This window comes from Sceloporus occidentalis, unplaced genomic scaffold (assembly GCF_023333645.1).
Source record: "Sceloporus occidentalis isolate IW3139 unplaced genomic scaffold, rSceOcc1.0.p SCAF_20, whole genome shotgun sequence".
Taxonomy (NCBI): Eukaryota; Metazoa; Chordata; class Lepidosauria; order Squamata; family Phrynosomatidae; genus Sceloporus; species Sceloporus occidentalis.
This window is the reverse complement of record NW_028317000.1, coordinates 8,999,068-9,013,802: the sequence shown is the minus strand read 5'-3', so window position 1 is coordinate 9,013,802 and position 14,735 is coordinate 8,999,068. Positions and strand designations below refer to the sequence as shown.

Here is a 14,735-nt window from a genome sequence, read left to right as displayed (position 1 = left end):
ACAAGAGAGTGCTCAATCCTTCTTGTTCCATGTACAAAAGCCAGTAGGATTGGTAGCTTCAACACCGGTGATGGGACAATGCTCTCATCTGTATGTTAAGGCAGGAGATGAGCCTTGGCTCACACAGCTCCAACACTTTGCTGCCACCTTCTGCCAGCTGCTGCCTGAGGCATCTGCCTCACTTGGACTTAAGGCAAATGTGTCATTGGGGGGGGGGGGGACAACTCAGAGAAGGGAGAAATAATGCTGTGGCATTGGAATAGGAAAAAATGTGTCCTGCAACAGAAATTATTAGGAAATACATGGACTTAGTTTGGGATACTCTGTTTTACATAGTACTTTGGATGTTTATTTAATGCTTTTCCGTATTACTACCATGTGGTCACTGTATAAAATAATTTAGTATTGTTTACATGTTAAAGTGGTGGTTTTATTTTTTTGAACACATTTATTCCTTTGACATATCACAGTGTAGGGCATTGTTAGTTTCCCTCTTCTATTTTTTCAGGGTCTGCTCTGATGCCAGAGTAGGAATGAACCTCAGCAGGCTACACACCAAGGAGCATATGCATGTATTTGGAGGTTCTGCCTGTATGTGGTGGGTGGTTCATAGGGAAACCACAGCAGGCCTCTTTCCCTGGGCATACCAAAAGCCATGTATGAGTAGGGTTGCCAGACTGAAAACTAGAGAGGGCTCCTGTACCTTTAATGGTTGTGTGGAAGGGGCAATTTCATGAGAAGAAGGTGCTGCCCGTCGTACAACAAGGTGACTCTGTGAGCCATGCAGTTGCTTCTAGGCACCCATTAAATGTACAGGAGTCCCCTCCAAGTTTTCATCCTGACAACCCTATGTACGGAATGACTGGGGACCCCAGAAGTGTGTCAGTTTTTCCATAGCTGCTGAAAAGGCACTTAAGGCACACACTCCTCTGTTACACAAAAACTGTTTTTTCTCCCTTCTTCTCTTTCTCTCATACACAAAAATCATCTTTTCAGCTGCTTCGGTGGCAGGGGAAGTAGTAGGGAGAGGAAGCAGGGGGCGGAATTTCTGACATATTTTTTTAATCGTTTTGGCTCAGTAATTGACAACTAGGAAAGGAAAAACAAAAATAACATGGTTCCAAAGAACAGGAATCAGAAACCAGGAGATCTGGCAGCAACACCAAAGCGGCATCTTCACAGAAGACAAGAGCACTGTTGCTTTCTTCGCTGGGGTCGTTCTCGCTGAGAACACAAAGGGATGATGGTAGGAGGCTTAAATGGTCCAGTTTTTTCAGTGGAGGGGAGGAAGGAAGGATTTGAGGCAGAAGGCACATCCCCCTCCACCTCTAAAGAAGTCCAGCCTCACACAGAAACAACAAAGGGAACGTTCCCCTGTCTTTGGCATACCATTCTGGAGACAGATCTCCGGAGCCCCCTGAACCATCAAAATGATGCCACTTTCCTCTCCAAACTCAAACTGAGGGGGGTCCTTTGGGCAGAAGGAGGAAGAGAATAAGTCCTTCCCTCTGGTGCTTTTCTCTGGTAGGTGGCAAGAAACTAAAGATCTCCATCATCCAGTGGAAATAGGACACAGCGAAACACCTGCAGGGAGAGACAAGACATTTTGTGAGTTCCAACAGTCCAAGGGTGGTGGGCAACTCTCAGGGTTGGGAGGCACAAGGTTTCACACATACATCCAATTTTTGAAATTGCCCCCTAATGCCCTTCATCCTCCTGGAGGCACTTTCACAACACTTTTGGCCCTCGCTGCACTATTTCAACAAGAAGCGACTCAAATCTTTTTTTAAAATGGCACAGAGGCAAGACCCAGGCAACCTTAAAAACAATCTTGGGCTCTCATCTGGAGGACTGTCTTTCCCATATAAGCAAGGTCTTCAGGAATGATACACCTCTCTTCAGGCACAGTTGGTGGGATCACAGAAAAGGGCCTTCTTCATTGTGGCTCCCAGATTTTGGAACGCTGTTGTCTTTTCAGTTGTAGGTAAAGACCTTTCTGTTCTAGCAAGCTGAAACTGGGGACTGACTCCTTATAGGAGAAGGGCTTTTAATGATGCTGCACTGTTTTTAATCTTTATTTTCAAATAATATTTTAAGTGGTTTTGGCGGGCTACAGGCCGACGCCGCCTGCTACGTGCGGGAGCCGTAGTAGTCACACCGCACGGCTCCTGCGCGGAGCAAAAAAGGAGCTCCAAAATGGAGCTCCTTCTTGCGGCGCCTCTGTGACGTCGCGAGGTGCCGCTGGCGCATTCACGACGTCATAGGCGCCGCGACACGTCTGGACGCTATGCGTCCGATACGTAAAGATGGTGGCGCCCGTATGAACTGGGTGCCGCCATCTTGTACGTATTCTATACGTACTAGGGTTGGGGGGTGCGGAAGCACCGCCCCTTCCTAACCCTAGTACGTATAGAATACGTACTAAATGGCGGTGTGTAACCCGCCATTATTTCTTTTGTTAGTTTAACATTGGGCCTGAACAGACAGGCCAAAATAAACTGCTTCGGGTCACTTTGGAGGTATGCTGTTTAAATGCTGCACACATCTTAAGAGGCCAGAAGCTGTGCCAAAGCTGTGCTCCAGTCCTTAGGACTGGAGCATGGCTTTGGTGTGGCTTCTGACCTCTTAACACCTCCTGTTAGAATCTGATGGCAAGGTGTATTCTAAGATTTTCTTCTTAACAAGAAAGCAGAAGGCCGCTACCAAGAAGACATTCAGGGATACAGCTACGAAGAGGGAAAAGAGAAGGCATTGTCCCTTCAAATAAGAATTTTTCTCCTTGCAATGATTTTTTTTCATCCCCCTCCCAAAAGAATTAAGTCCCAGTCCATTAGCTCCCTCTTGTTAAGGCAAAATTCGCTGTCTTCAAATCCAGTAAACATTTTCAGGTGTGCTGGCCATGCAGCAAAATACAAACATCATACAACAAAATCCAATGTCTGCATTTCTGGTTGGCTAATAAAAGTATTCATTGCTCTTCTGTGGTTTTTGGATTCTGTTGTATTTTGCTGCAATGTTATTGTATTTTGCAGCTACCCCTGAAAGTTTCCTGGATTTGCACAACTGTGAGATCTAACGTAACCATGCTGGCATATATTTTCATTGATGTGCATTAGATGTTCAAGTGCTGTTGGACTCTACTTGCGAAGTGTGGTTGTGTGGAGTGGGGAGACCATTATGATGAGTTCTTGCTCTTCAACATTTGTTACTACAGGCATGCTTCAGTTAACAAAACCTCTGCAAAGTACTGTATATACTCATGTATAAATCTAGAAATTTAGGTTAAAAAAAATTGACCCCAAACCCCTATGTGGACTTATCCATGGGTCAATGTAAGTATTGTATCTTAACTTAATTTAAAAGAAGGAACGATCACCTGGTGAAAAGCAAGAGTACAATCTATCCTGGAAGCACTGACCTCCATTATTCTCCCATTCATCCAGCCTTAAGAGTGAGCACAAAGAGTTATGTCTGCTGGAATTTTATACGTTCTTTGACATTGTTTTACTTTGCTTCGTACTTTAGATCCTTTGCTATAGGCCCCTAATACCCGCAACTTATCCATGGGTCATAGCAAAACCCATAATTTTGGTCCCAAAACTCACCCTCGACTTATACATGAGGTTGACTTATAGTCGAGGATCTATGGTAACTGTTTACAAAGGCCTTTTATACTTGCCCAGCCCTGTTTTTCTCCTCATCCTTTGTTGAGTGAGAAGTTTTTAGCAGCATTGTCACTGGCTAAAAGGTGAAGGAGGGCTAGTGAAACGTAATCTGTGGATACTTTTTAGAAGAAGCCCTCAAGTGGCATCTAGAAGATTCAAAATGTTATTGTTCATTTATACAAGGCTTACCGGATCTGTTGTTAGTTTGGGGAGAGGAGAAGATTGCTGGAAAATGTCAAACTGCTTTTTGCAGTGCAGGAACCTACCTCTAGTCATTCCATGTTATTTTGCCTCTATTAACACAGTAATGCCCAGGAATATATCTACTTCATTAACTGAGGTATAACCTGCACATGACTGCTCAGAGCTCCTCATTTTCCAAAGAGAGAAATAAGTACAGTAATAAGCCTGTTTGCTTCCAGAGAGAAGACTTCTCAGATGGAAGTTCTAATTTGCTGTCCACAGATTCACCCATCTAATGAAATTCACACAGAGTAGTTATCGCAGTTTAGTTCTCACATTCATAGAAACATACACAGACATACAATCCCTATTAATACCCCAAAACCAAATCTCTGTGTTGCCCTTTACTGACATTGATGTAAACCCCTCCTAGAAGGCTTTCATATCGACTTCTGACATTTTCATGGTTCTGCTATTTGATTTAGATCTGCCTCAATAGATTATGTGATTTGCTCTGCAATTTTCTGCCTTGTCCCTTCCTCCCGACTCCAATGCCCTTTCACTAGCCTAGCAGTTCGTGCTTGTTGTTTCATTATTGGCTTTGAGTTGCTTCTGCTCTTTTAAAAAAATCACTCCTACCATATCTGAAAAGATCCTGGGATGTAAGTTTTTTGAAATAAAGTAGTTCTTTTACTCATTATACTAATCACCCAACTATTTAACATTAGCTGTTAATGTTGCTGCACTCCAGAACAACAACTCACTGCAGTATTATTATTAACGTTACAGTTACTATTGTGCCATTGGAAATATAACAACAAACCAAAACCAAAAAACATCTCTGGTTCCCCCAAATGGCCAATTCAGATATTGCACCTCAGAAATTGTAACAGAAATAGAAAAGAAAGCCATCTGAGCTGCAGAATGAGGCAACCATCCATCTGTCTTGTCCTTCCCACTACACTGTCCAGATCGAGTCAGTATCACTCACACGCAGTACCAAGTTATCAAGCAGACAACGGCGTGTTACAGACCACCGAGAAGCGGCAGTCTGCTGCTGCTGCCGGTTACTGCGTCCGGGAACCGCAGCAGCCAAAAGGCGCGGTTCCCGGACGCAGCAAAGAAGGAGCGCAAAAATCCCGCTCCTTCTTGCTCCCCAGAAAAGACGCCATGAGGTGCTAGTCGCGCACTCGTGGCATCATTTCCGGGGCACGACGTGCAGACGCAGAGCGTCTGTTACGTCAAAATGGCGGCGGCCGTGTGGAACGGCCACCGCCATTTGTTACGGACTCTGTTCATAATAGGAGTAGGGGCGTCTAGAAGAGATGCCCCTTTTTCAAACTGGGACGTCCTGAGGACATCCGAAATGGCGATCTGTAACCCGCCAACCTCTTCTAGGTAAAGGTATGGTGAAAGGTCCTCTTCTCCTATGTTTTCTTTCCCATATCATTAGTGTTGCTCTTATCGGAACTTGCTCAAACTTGTCTATATCCTTTTTAAAAAGAGGTTCTCAGAACTGAATCAAATATTCCAGATAAGGCTTGAGAAGCGCAGAATATAATGGGACTGTTACTTCCCTTGTCTTGGAAACTAGAGTTGTATTAATACAGGCTGAAGTATTATTTGCCTTCGTTGCTACAGCAGCACAATGCTGGACCATGTTCAATTTATGATCAACAATATTACAGAGGTCTTTTTCAAATATATCACTACTAAGCCAAAAATCTCCTGTCACCTACATCTGATTGTTTATGGCCCAAACATAGTCTAAATAACCCCACCAGGCCAACAGAAACGGAATAGCAATCACGCAGCCCACCTGTGGGCCACAAAGCTGTTTTTGGTGACTCATAGAGCCCTTCATGCCTATCATTAGGGCCAAGAATTCAGGAAAAGAAAAAATGCATCTAAGGGGCCCAGTTCTCCTCTTATACATGCTGTGCTCACCTGTACCTCTTTTATGCTACATTTCTGAAAATAGAAGAAGCTCTTACAGCCTGCTGGAAGTGGTTGGAGTGGACCATGGTAGTTCTGGTGTGTATGTTTTTGTAGGAAAATAGTCTCCTAGCCCTCTGAAATTGTCCCTCTTTAAACAAGAAAGGGATGTAGGAGAACCACAAGGCTTGAAGCACAAGAAAAAAACCTTTAGGGGTAATGTCTAGATCAAGGCAAGTAATAGTGCCACTTTATTCTGCTTTGGCCAGGCCTCACCTGGAATACTGTGTCCAGTATTGGACACCACAATTCAAAAAGGATGTTGACAAGCTGGAGCGTGTCCAAAGGAGTGCCACCAAAATGGTGAAGGGTCTGGAAACCATGCCCTATGAGGAACGACTTAGGGAGCTGGGGATGTTTAGTCTGGAGAAGAGAAGGTTAAGAGGTGATATGATAGCCTTGTTTAAATACTTGATGCCATATTGAGGAGGGAGCAAGCTTATTTTATGCTCCTCCAGAGAATGGAACATAGAAGAATATGCAAGCTACAGGAAAAGAGATTCGCTTTAAACATTAGGAGGAACTTCCTGATAGTAAGAGCTGTTTGACAGTGGATCATACACCCTCAGAGTGTGGTAGAGTCTCTTTCTTTGGAGGTTATTAAACAGAGGCTGGATGGCCATCTGTCAGAGGTGCTTTGATAGTGAGTTCCTGCATGGCAGAATGGGGTTGGATTGGATGGCCCTTGCAGTTTATTCCAACTCTATGATTCTATGACACTGAAAGGTGAGCATGTAGGGGTGACCTTCAAGCAGTCCAAGGAGAATTAAGCATCCCCTTGCTGGCTATTACATAGGACAGGAAGCTGAGTGGAGAAAGCCCAAAGGAAATGGAAAGGAGCTCCTTGGAAGAGGCCAGACAGAACTCTGAACAGGAGGAACCCATTTTGTTGTAGGCCCCGCATCACGGCACTTACGACATTCTACTTATAAGGCAAATTCCGTGTCTCAATTAAAAACAAAATGTTTGCAAGAACATTTTTGTTTTCAACAAGCTTGACTGCTCATGAGCATGGGAAATTGATGCTTTGCTTGCAAAAGAATGAAAGAAAGAAAGATAAGATAACCTTTTAAGCTTAAGCAAAAGAAAAAGGATGGATTGGTGTTATCATGGGGTAGTTGTCAGGGTCCAGTGGGTCAGAGCAAGGGCCCATCTAGTTCGACACCCCAATTTTCCCACTGGTTAACCAGATGTCCAAGTGGGAAGTCCAAAAGCAGGACACAGGGGACAAAGCACTCCCCTATTGTTTTTTGTGGGTTTTTTGGGTTATGTGGCCATGTTCTAGAAGAGTTTCTTCCTGACATTTTGTCAGCATCTGTGGCTGGCATCTTCAGAGAAGAAACTCTTCTAGAACATAGCTCGAAAAACCCACAAAAACTATGGTGCTGGCCATGAAAGCCTTCGACTTCACACTCTCTTATTGTTTCCTTTTCCCCCATGCTCCTAGGATAGGGGTGGGGAACCCTAGACTTTGGGGCTGAATCTGCCCTTCCTGAAATGGCCCTTCCACATGATACAATCCTTTGGTAGTTTCCCAGTTTGTGCATGGCTTTGACCCTTCCTAAAAGGGTTGATTCCTATGGCTCAGTTATTGGCAATAAGAGCTTGAAGCTAAAACCTGTTGGTCCTTTTGGCCCCACCACTGTTGTCTTTGACCTCACCCATCACCAGAAGTGGCTGAGGAGGCCTCTGAATTCAACCTTTGAGTTAAAAAGGTTACCCACGATGCTGGGGTACACTGCCACTGAATGGGGAGGTTACATTTACAGTCCTCCCTCCACATTCATGAACTTGGCATTCATGAATGCTGTGCCAAGCATTGGAGAGGAGGGAGCCTTATTCATGGATTTTCCATTCGCAGGGGGATTGTTCCTCTAACCTCCACAAATGTGGAGAAATGACTGTAGCTACAATGGTCAATAGCCAAGCACCCTGCTTTCCATACTATCCATTTGTCAGAGATCCCGTAGTTATGACTGGCAGTGCAGATCCTGCAACACACTGGAGAAAGGCTGAAATTTTATTTATTGCTTGTTTATTTAATTGATATCCTGTCTTTCTCCCAGCATAGGACCCAAGGCAGCTTACAACAAATTGTAACAAAGTGCAGATGGGGGGAAAAAGTAAACAATGGCCTGTTACAGACTGCCAAAATAAAGCTGCTTTGGGTCTCTTTGGAGGCATGCTATTTAAATGATGCATGGGTCCGAAGAGTCCAGAGGTCACGCCAAAGCCATACTCCATTCCTAAGCACTGGAGTGCAGCTTTGGTGCAGCTTCCGGATTCTTAGGACCCATGCATCATTTAAATAGCATACCTCCAAAGAGACCCCAAGCAGCTTTATTTTGGCAGTCTGTAACAGGCCTAAACATTCTATTAAAAACACGAAGTTAAACAAGTTTAAAAGCATATCAAGCCCCATTAAAAGATCTCCCTGCCACATGAATTAAGAGTCAGAGGCAGGCCTAAATAAAAAGATGGAGCCCCTTGTTCTCTTTCCAGCTGTCTGATTCTTCCTCTTCCCCACCCACCTCCTCCTCCCTTTCAAGACTTACCTCCCAGTCAAGATCTCCTTCTTGTTTCAATAAGTCTCAAGTAGAAGTGGAGGTGAGAATCATGAGGGAAGATGATGGGGGAAGCAGTATCCATTCCCTTTGGCCCGGTTTACTTGGCAGCCAGGAGCTCAGTCAGTCTCTGAGAAGCAGAGCCTCCAGCTGGGGAAGAGAACCAGAAGGAGGGCACTTCCCAAGTGCCCAAAGTGCCAAGCAAGGAATCCAGCATCCTTCCAAGCGGAGCAGGGAGCAGAGTGGTGGAGCAAACACTCATTCAAGTGCTCCTCAGCTCGCCTTGGGGCCACAGAGGAGAGCCGGCCCTCCCTGCAGTGGTCAGAGCCACAGAGAGAGGAAGGGGATCAGCCCCAGGCAGGGACAGCTACACCAGGATGGGGCAGAACTGCGCCCAGGCAGTACTGCTGCATCTGTGGGAAAGGAAAAAGAACCAAGAAACAGATACTGAAAAAAGGGAGCAAACTCATGGGGGCTGTGGGATTCAGCAGAGCCTAGAAATGTTACTTTTTTGGACTACAATTCCAATAATCCTCTAGCTAGCTCTACTCCAAACACATAATTTTTTCCATGCTCTGGGATGCAGTCTGTAACCTGCTTACGCATCCAAAACCAGGACCAGGCTGAAACTGGATGAACCAGTGTTGCTTGTTTCCCCAAAAAACATGGGAGAGGTTTTCCAGAGAAGCCACTGAGAACAAACCAACGTAACAAGAGCACTGCTAGATCAGGCTGAGAACCCAATTTGTGCAGCTTGGAATTCAAGCACCCATTTAGTTGCCATAAGCAAGCAGGATTTCTACACAAGTGAGTGAATGTGCTTCTGGAACAGTGCTTTCCCATCAAAATTTAAGACTGGAAGGTCTTTGGGCCAGGACCCTGGGCTATTTTGCTTATGTTCCTCCACAAAGCATTACACACATTGAAGGGATCTGTATGATCTTAGTTGCTCCATTTATACAATGCATTCAGCAACTATACTGCTTCAAGTCTGGTGTGAAACATCAAAACTTACCCTCTGAGCCACCTCTTCCGTGTGGTTGAGATTTCGGCCCCTCTGTCACAGGTTCTGCAGCTGGAAGCAAAAGAACTGGGTTATCTAAGAGCTTCTAACAGATCTGCCCTTTCCCTTCCCAGTCTGTTATGTGGCTATACCCTCCAGTACTCTCTTTTCAATTTAGCTTATTCTGATGAAAACCATTCTATAGGTCTTTCCACACTACATAGTTATAGTGCTATGACACCACTTGAAATAGCAAGGTTCCACCCTATGGAACCCGTGTCTGTAATTTGAAGAGGCACCAGAGAAATGGCAGAGAATTATAAGTATTCCTCCCAGAACTAAAAATCTCAGGATTCCATAGCATGGTAGTTAAACTGGAATCAAAGGGCTTTAACTTTGTAGTATAGTATGAAAGGGCCCACAGATGGAAAATGAAGTGTTTCAACAGTTACATAGCATGAAGCCAAATCCAGGGTCTTCTATCTACTCAGCTTTGGGCCATCAACTCTATTGGGCCACTGGGGATTTTGGAGTTGCCATCCACCTAAAAGGAACTTTTCCAAGCCCTGGTGGCACAGTGGTTAAATGCTGGTGCTGCAGCCACAAGACTGTGAGTTTGATCCCAGGGCTCCAAAGTTGACTCAGCCTTCCATCCTTTCATAGGTTGGTTAAATGAGTATTCAGCTTATTGGGGCAACTGGCTTACAGATTGTAAACCACTTAGAAAGCGCTGAGTTCACTGATAAGTGGTATAGAAATGTAAATGCTAATGCTATTGCTATTGCTGTTCTGATCATATGGTGTGGCTGTCTACAGGCAGGAAAGTCAACCTTGCTAAACAAGCTCTAAACCCATCTTAAACTATTTGGGTTTCTTTGGAAAGTAAAGATCATGGTAAAGGCGCACAGACTAATTTGCGCACCCCACTCTCACACTACACTATTGTTCTGCTTTACTGCACTTGAAATGGCAGGGCTGCTTCCTACGGACTCCTGGAACTTGTAGTTAAATGAATGGACTGCAGCCACTCACTCACAAACCATAAAGTTGCGAGTTCAATACCAGCAAAAGGGCTCAAGCTCGAGTCAGGCTTGCATCCTTTCAAGGAGGTTGCTAAAATGAGTACCCAGATTGTTGGGGGCAAGTAGCTTACACTTACACTTTGCAAACCGCTTAGGGAGTGCTTAAGTGCACTGTTGAGTGGTGTATAAATGTACTTGCTATTGCTATTGCAACTCGAGCTCTCTGGTTGAGAAGTTTAAATATGTCTTCCTAAACTGCAAATCCCAGAATTCCACACAATGTTGCTGTGAAAGTTCAAGAAGAACATAGTACTAAACTCATACTATATATAAAAGAAAACCCACCCTTCTTCAAGCTCCCATGGGAAACTGTGTGTTGGGGCGAGGAGGAGGAGGAGGAATCCAAGTTTAAAGGCCAAAGAAACCGTTCCCTTCCTCCCACTTTATGAATGGGAGCAACAGACAGACAGACAGACTTACTGGTTGCTTTGCAACAGACAGATAACCGCAGTTTTAGGCAGCGGCCAGAACTCTCTGAATTCGGGATGGCTAACAGGAAGGGGGAAAAGGGAGAAGGAGAAAAAACAGATTGTGAGAAAAAGCAGTCTCTCCCACAGATGCACACAAACACACCATACAAACACAAAAAGTTCACCCAATATCCAGACATCCCTGGAAAAGCAAACTATGAACAGCAGTATTCCAACTGGGGTCTGAATCTTCAAAAGTTCAGCAGGCTTAGATAGCTCCTTCCCTAAACTGGTTTGATTTCTCAGCCCATGATGAGTGGAGGAGCTTTGCCAGTGAAAAAGAATTGGCCTTCCTTCCATCCCCAACACTGTCTTTGCCACCGCCTCTGGTTTCTGCCCAGGTTCCCTTCAGCCCCTGTGCCTTTCCAGACACAGAACTGCCTCTTTGAAAGCTGCTTCCATCATCAGTGTGGTAAGGTAAGGCTTCCATCATCAATTTGGATAGCGATAAGGTTCAAGTCACCCGCTCTAAGCCTCAGAGGATGACAATGGCAAACACCCTCTGAAGAAACTTGCCAAGAAAACACCATGATAGAGATGCCTTAGGGTCGCCAGAAGTCAGAAACGACTGGAAGGCACACAAAAACAACAACAGCCGCCTTGAGTCCCTGTACCGGGACAAAGACAAGATGTAAATAAATAAAATAATAATAATAACAAAAACAACATAGGTTCATCTACTAGATTTCTGCCTATTGAAAATGGTTCAATAGTTCAAAAGGAGGGGGGGATATAGTCAAGTGCAGAGCCTGAAATGTTGTTTTTGAAAAGTAATTCATTCTATAATTTGTTGCATCCACCAACGCTTTCCCTGCAAACAATTTGGTGCCATCCCTGCAAGAATGCCTGAGATGTTCGTTGTATTGCTGATTTGATTCGTTCCTTTTTGTTGCTTTTTTGAGGAAAATAAGAAGGCAATATTGATGAGTGACATAAATGTTTTAAAAAACCCACTAAAAAGGACTCTAAACTAAATCATAGAATCATAAACTTGGAAGAGACCACAAGGGCCATCCAGTCCAACCCCCAAATAGTAACTAAAGAATGTAAAGTGTCATACACAGACTCCTTTCATTCACATTACTTTTGTCACATTACTTTTAAAAGGTAACTTACCTGTTGTTGTTTCATTTCTGACTTATGGGGACCCTATCATGGAGCTTTCTTGGCAAGGTTTGTTCAGAGGAGGTTTGCCATTGCTGTCTCCTGAGGCTGAGAGAGTGTGATTTGCCCAAGGTTACCCATTGGGTTTCATGGTCAAGCTGGGAATCAAAACTTTGTCTCCAGAGTTGTAGTCCAACACTCAAATAATAATAATAATAATAATAATAATAATAATAATAGAGGTATCCAGAGCCTCCGTGGACTCGATTAAACTGGATCGCTTTGAGTCTGTAGATACCGATGATGTGGACAAGATCCTTCGAAGTGTTAGGAAGACGACTTGCTCCCTCAATCCCTGTCCCTCATGGCTAGCGGCTCAGGGGGGAACGGTAGTAACCTCTATGTTACGCCGTATAATTAACACATCATTGAGGGATGGGCAATTTCCATCTAGCTTGAAATTGGCCATTGTAAAACCCTTGCTAAAAAAGCCCTCCCTCGACCCCCTGATGCATAATAATTATCGGCCAGTATCGCTATTGCCATTTTTAGGGAAGGTGATCGAGAGGGCAGTCGCAATCCAGCTTCAATCGATCTTGGATGAAACAGATTATCTAGACCCATTTCAAACCGGCTTTCAGGCAGGTTACGGGGTTGAGACTGCCATGGTCTCCCTGGTCGCTGATCTCCGTCTGGGCATGGACAGGGGCGTGTCCCTGTTGGTGCTCTTGGACATCTCAGCGGCTTTCGATACCATTGACCATGGTATCCTTCTGGAGCGCCTAGTGGAGCTGGGAATCGGAGGTACTGCGCTCCAGTGGTTCCGATCCTATCTCTCTGGGAGGTTCCAGATGGTGCAGCTGGGGGACGTGTGCTCCGACAAGAGGGCCCTTACATCTGGGGTCCCTCAAGGAGCCATTTTGTCCCCCATGCTCTTTAACATTTATATGAAACCTTTGGGAAAGATCATCCGGAGGCATGGGGCGCGGGGTTATCAGTACGCTAATGACACCCAAATAGTCTTCTCTATGTCTCCGACTGATTCAGTGACCAAGGATGGCATCTCTCCTCTCGTTGCCTGTCTGGAGTCGGTAATGGGCTGGATGAGGGAAAACAGACTCAGTTTGAATCCAGAGAAAACGGAAGTACTCGTGATAGGCTCCCCTGGCCCAGGGATGGCGGTGATTCCACCTGTCCTAAACGGGATCACGCTTCCCATGAAGGACTCAGTATGCAGTCTGGGGGTGCTCCTTGACTCGTCACTCCACCTTACCTCTCAGGTGGATGCGACGGTCAGGAGCATCTGTTATCAGCTTAGGCTGATACGCCAGCTGCGTCCCTACCTGGGCCGGGGAGACCTTGAAACGGTAGTATACGCTCTGGTAACCTCTCGGTTGGATTTCTGCAATGCGCTCTACATGGGGCAACCCTTGTACCATACCCGGAAGCTGCAATTGGTGCAGAATATGGCGGCAAGACTGGTCACTAATACACCTAGGACCAGCCACATAACACCAGTCCTTAAGGACCTTCATTGGCTGCCTATTTGCTTCCAGGCGCAATACAAGGTGTTGGTTATTACCTATAAAGCCCTAAATGGCTTGGGTCCAGGGTACTTGGAGGACCGCCTCTCTCTGTACAATCCGCCCCGCACACTCAGATCAACCGGGAAGCAACTACTAAGAGTTCCAGAGGTCAGATTAGCTACGACCACCAGAAGGGCCTTTTCCATCTCGGCCCCCAACCTCTGGAACTCGCTTCCCGATGAGCTCCGCTCAGCCACCTCACTGGACCTATTTAAGAAGGGGTTAAAAACACACCTTTTCAAGCAGGCATACCCCTGACTCTTGACCTCCAACTCCCGATGTGCTCCCCCCCTCATCAGCACTGTTGAGCTGGCATGAGATGTGGTTTTAATGTGGTTTTATTATGGTTTTATTGTTGTTATGCACATGTTGTTAACCGCTTTGATTTTTAGAAAAGTGGTATATAAATAAAAACTTTAATTATTTTAATATTTATTTATATTTCCCGCCTCGATCCACAGGGAGATTACAACTAATAAAATCAAACGATACAATTACACAACCCATACTATATAAAATAATCAATTAAAACACGTCAAGATGTACTACGTCACGGTGGTTCTTGTTACTTAATAAATGTATATACTCATGTATAACTCTAGACATTTTAGTCAAAAAACTGACCCAAAAAACCTGAGTTGCTCTACACAACTGCAAGGAACTACATTATTAGTAACTCAGTAAATTCTAAGGTTAGAATAAGGCACAGTTTGTAATATCACCTGCAGGATCACCCCATTCCTTGCTAACTGGTCCATGCCATCCAAACTTTCACAGATGAAAACTGGACACACATGGCCAAGCAAGCTCAAAGTGTGCTCAAGACAGTAAAAATCATTACACAATATAGGAGATGCTGCAGCGATTTGCTTTTGCCTAAGCCTACTGGGAAGGGCACAATTCTGACCCTCCCCTCTGCTGAGTTAATTCAGTGCAAACTATTTTTGCATTCTGAAATCAGTTTGCAACAACTGATGTAAATTGAAGACAAAGGCCTGTTACAGACTGCCAAAATAAAGCTGCTTGGGGTCTCTTTGGAGGTATGCTGTTTAAATGATGCATGCATCCTAAGAATCCGGAAGC

At 44.8% G+C, this 14,735-nt stretch overlaps 1 protein-coding gene across 3 annotated transcripts in view; it reads right to left on the bottom strand.

Annotated features, from left to right (window-relative positions):
• Positions 1 to 398: 398 nt before the first annotated feature.
• The window catches only part of EFNA4 (ephrin A4), a 56,943-nt gene continuing 42,606 nt past the window's right edge, over positions 399 to 14,735 (bottom strand). For 2 of the 3 annotated variants that reach the window (XM_089483519.1, XM_089483516.1), the window contains exons 3-6: positions 10,913 to 10,981; positions 9,423 to 9,482; positions 8,399 to 8,820; positions 399 to 1,584 (exon numbers count right to left, since the gene is read on the bottom strand). In XM_089483519.1, coding sequence (XP_089339645.1) covers positions 8,729 to 8,820; positions 9,423 to 9,482; positions 10,913 to 10,981 — 221 coding nt within the window. In that variant the 3' untranslated portion in view covers positions 399 to 1,584; positions 8,399 to 8,728. The remainder of the gene's footprint in view (positions 1,585 to 8,398; positions 8,821 to 9,422; positions 9,483 to 10,912; positions 10,982 to 14,735) is intronic. The other variant, XM_089483517.1, reaches the window with a different exon arrangement.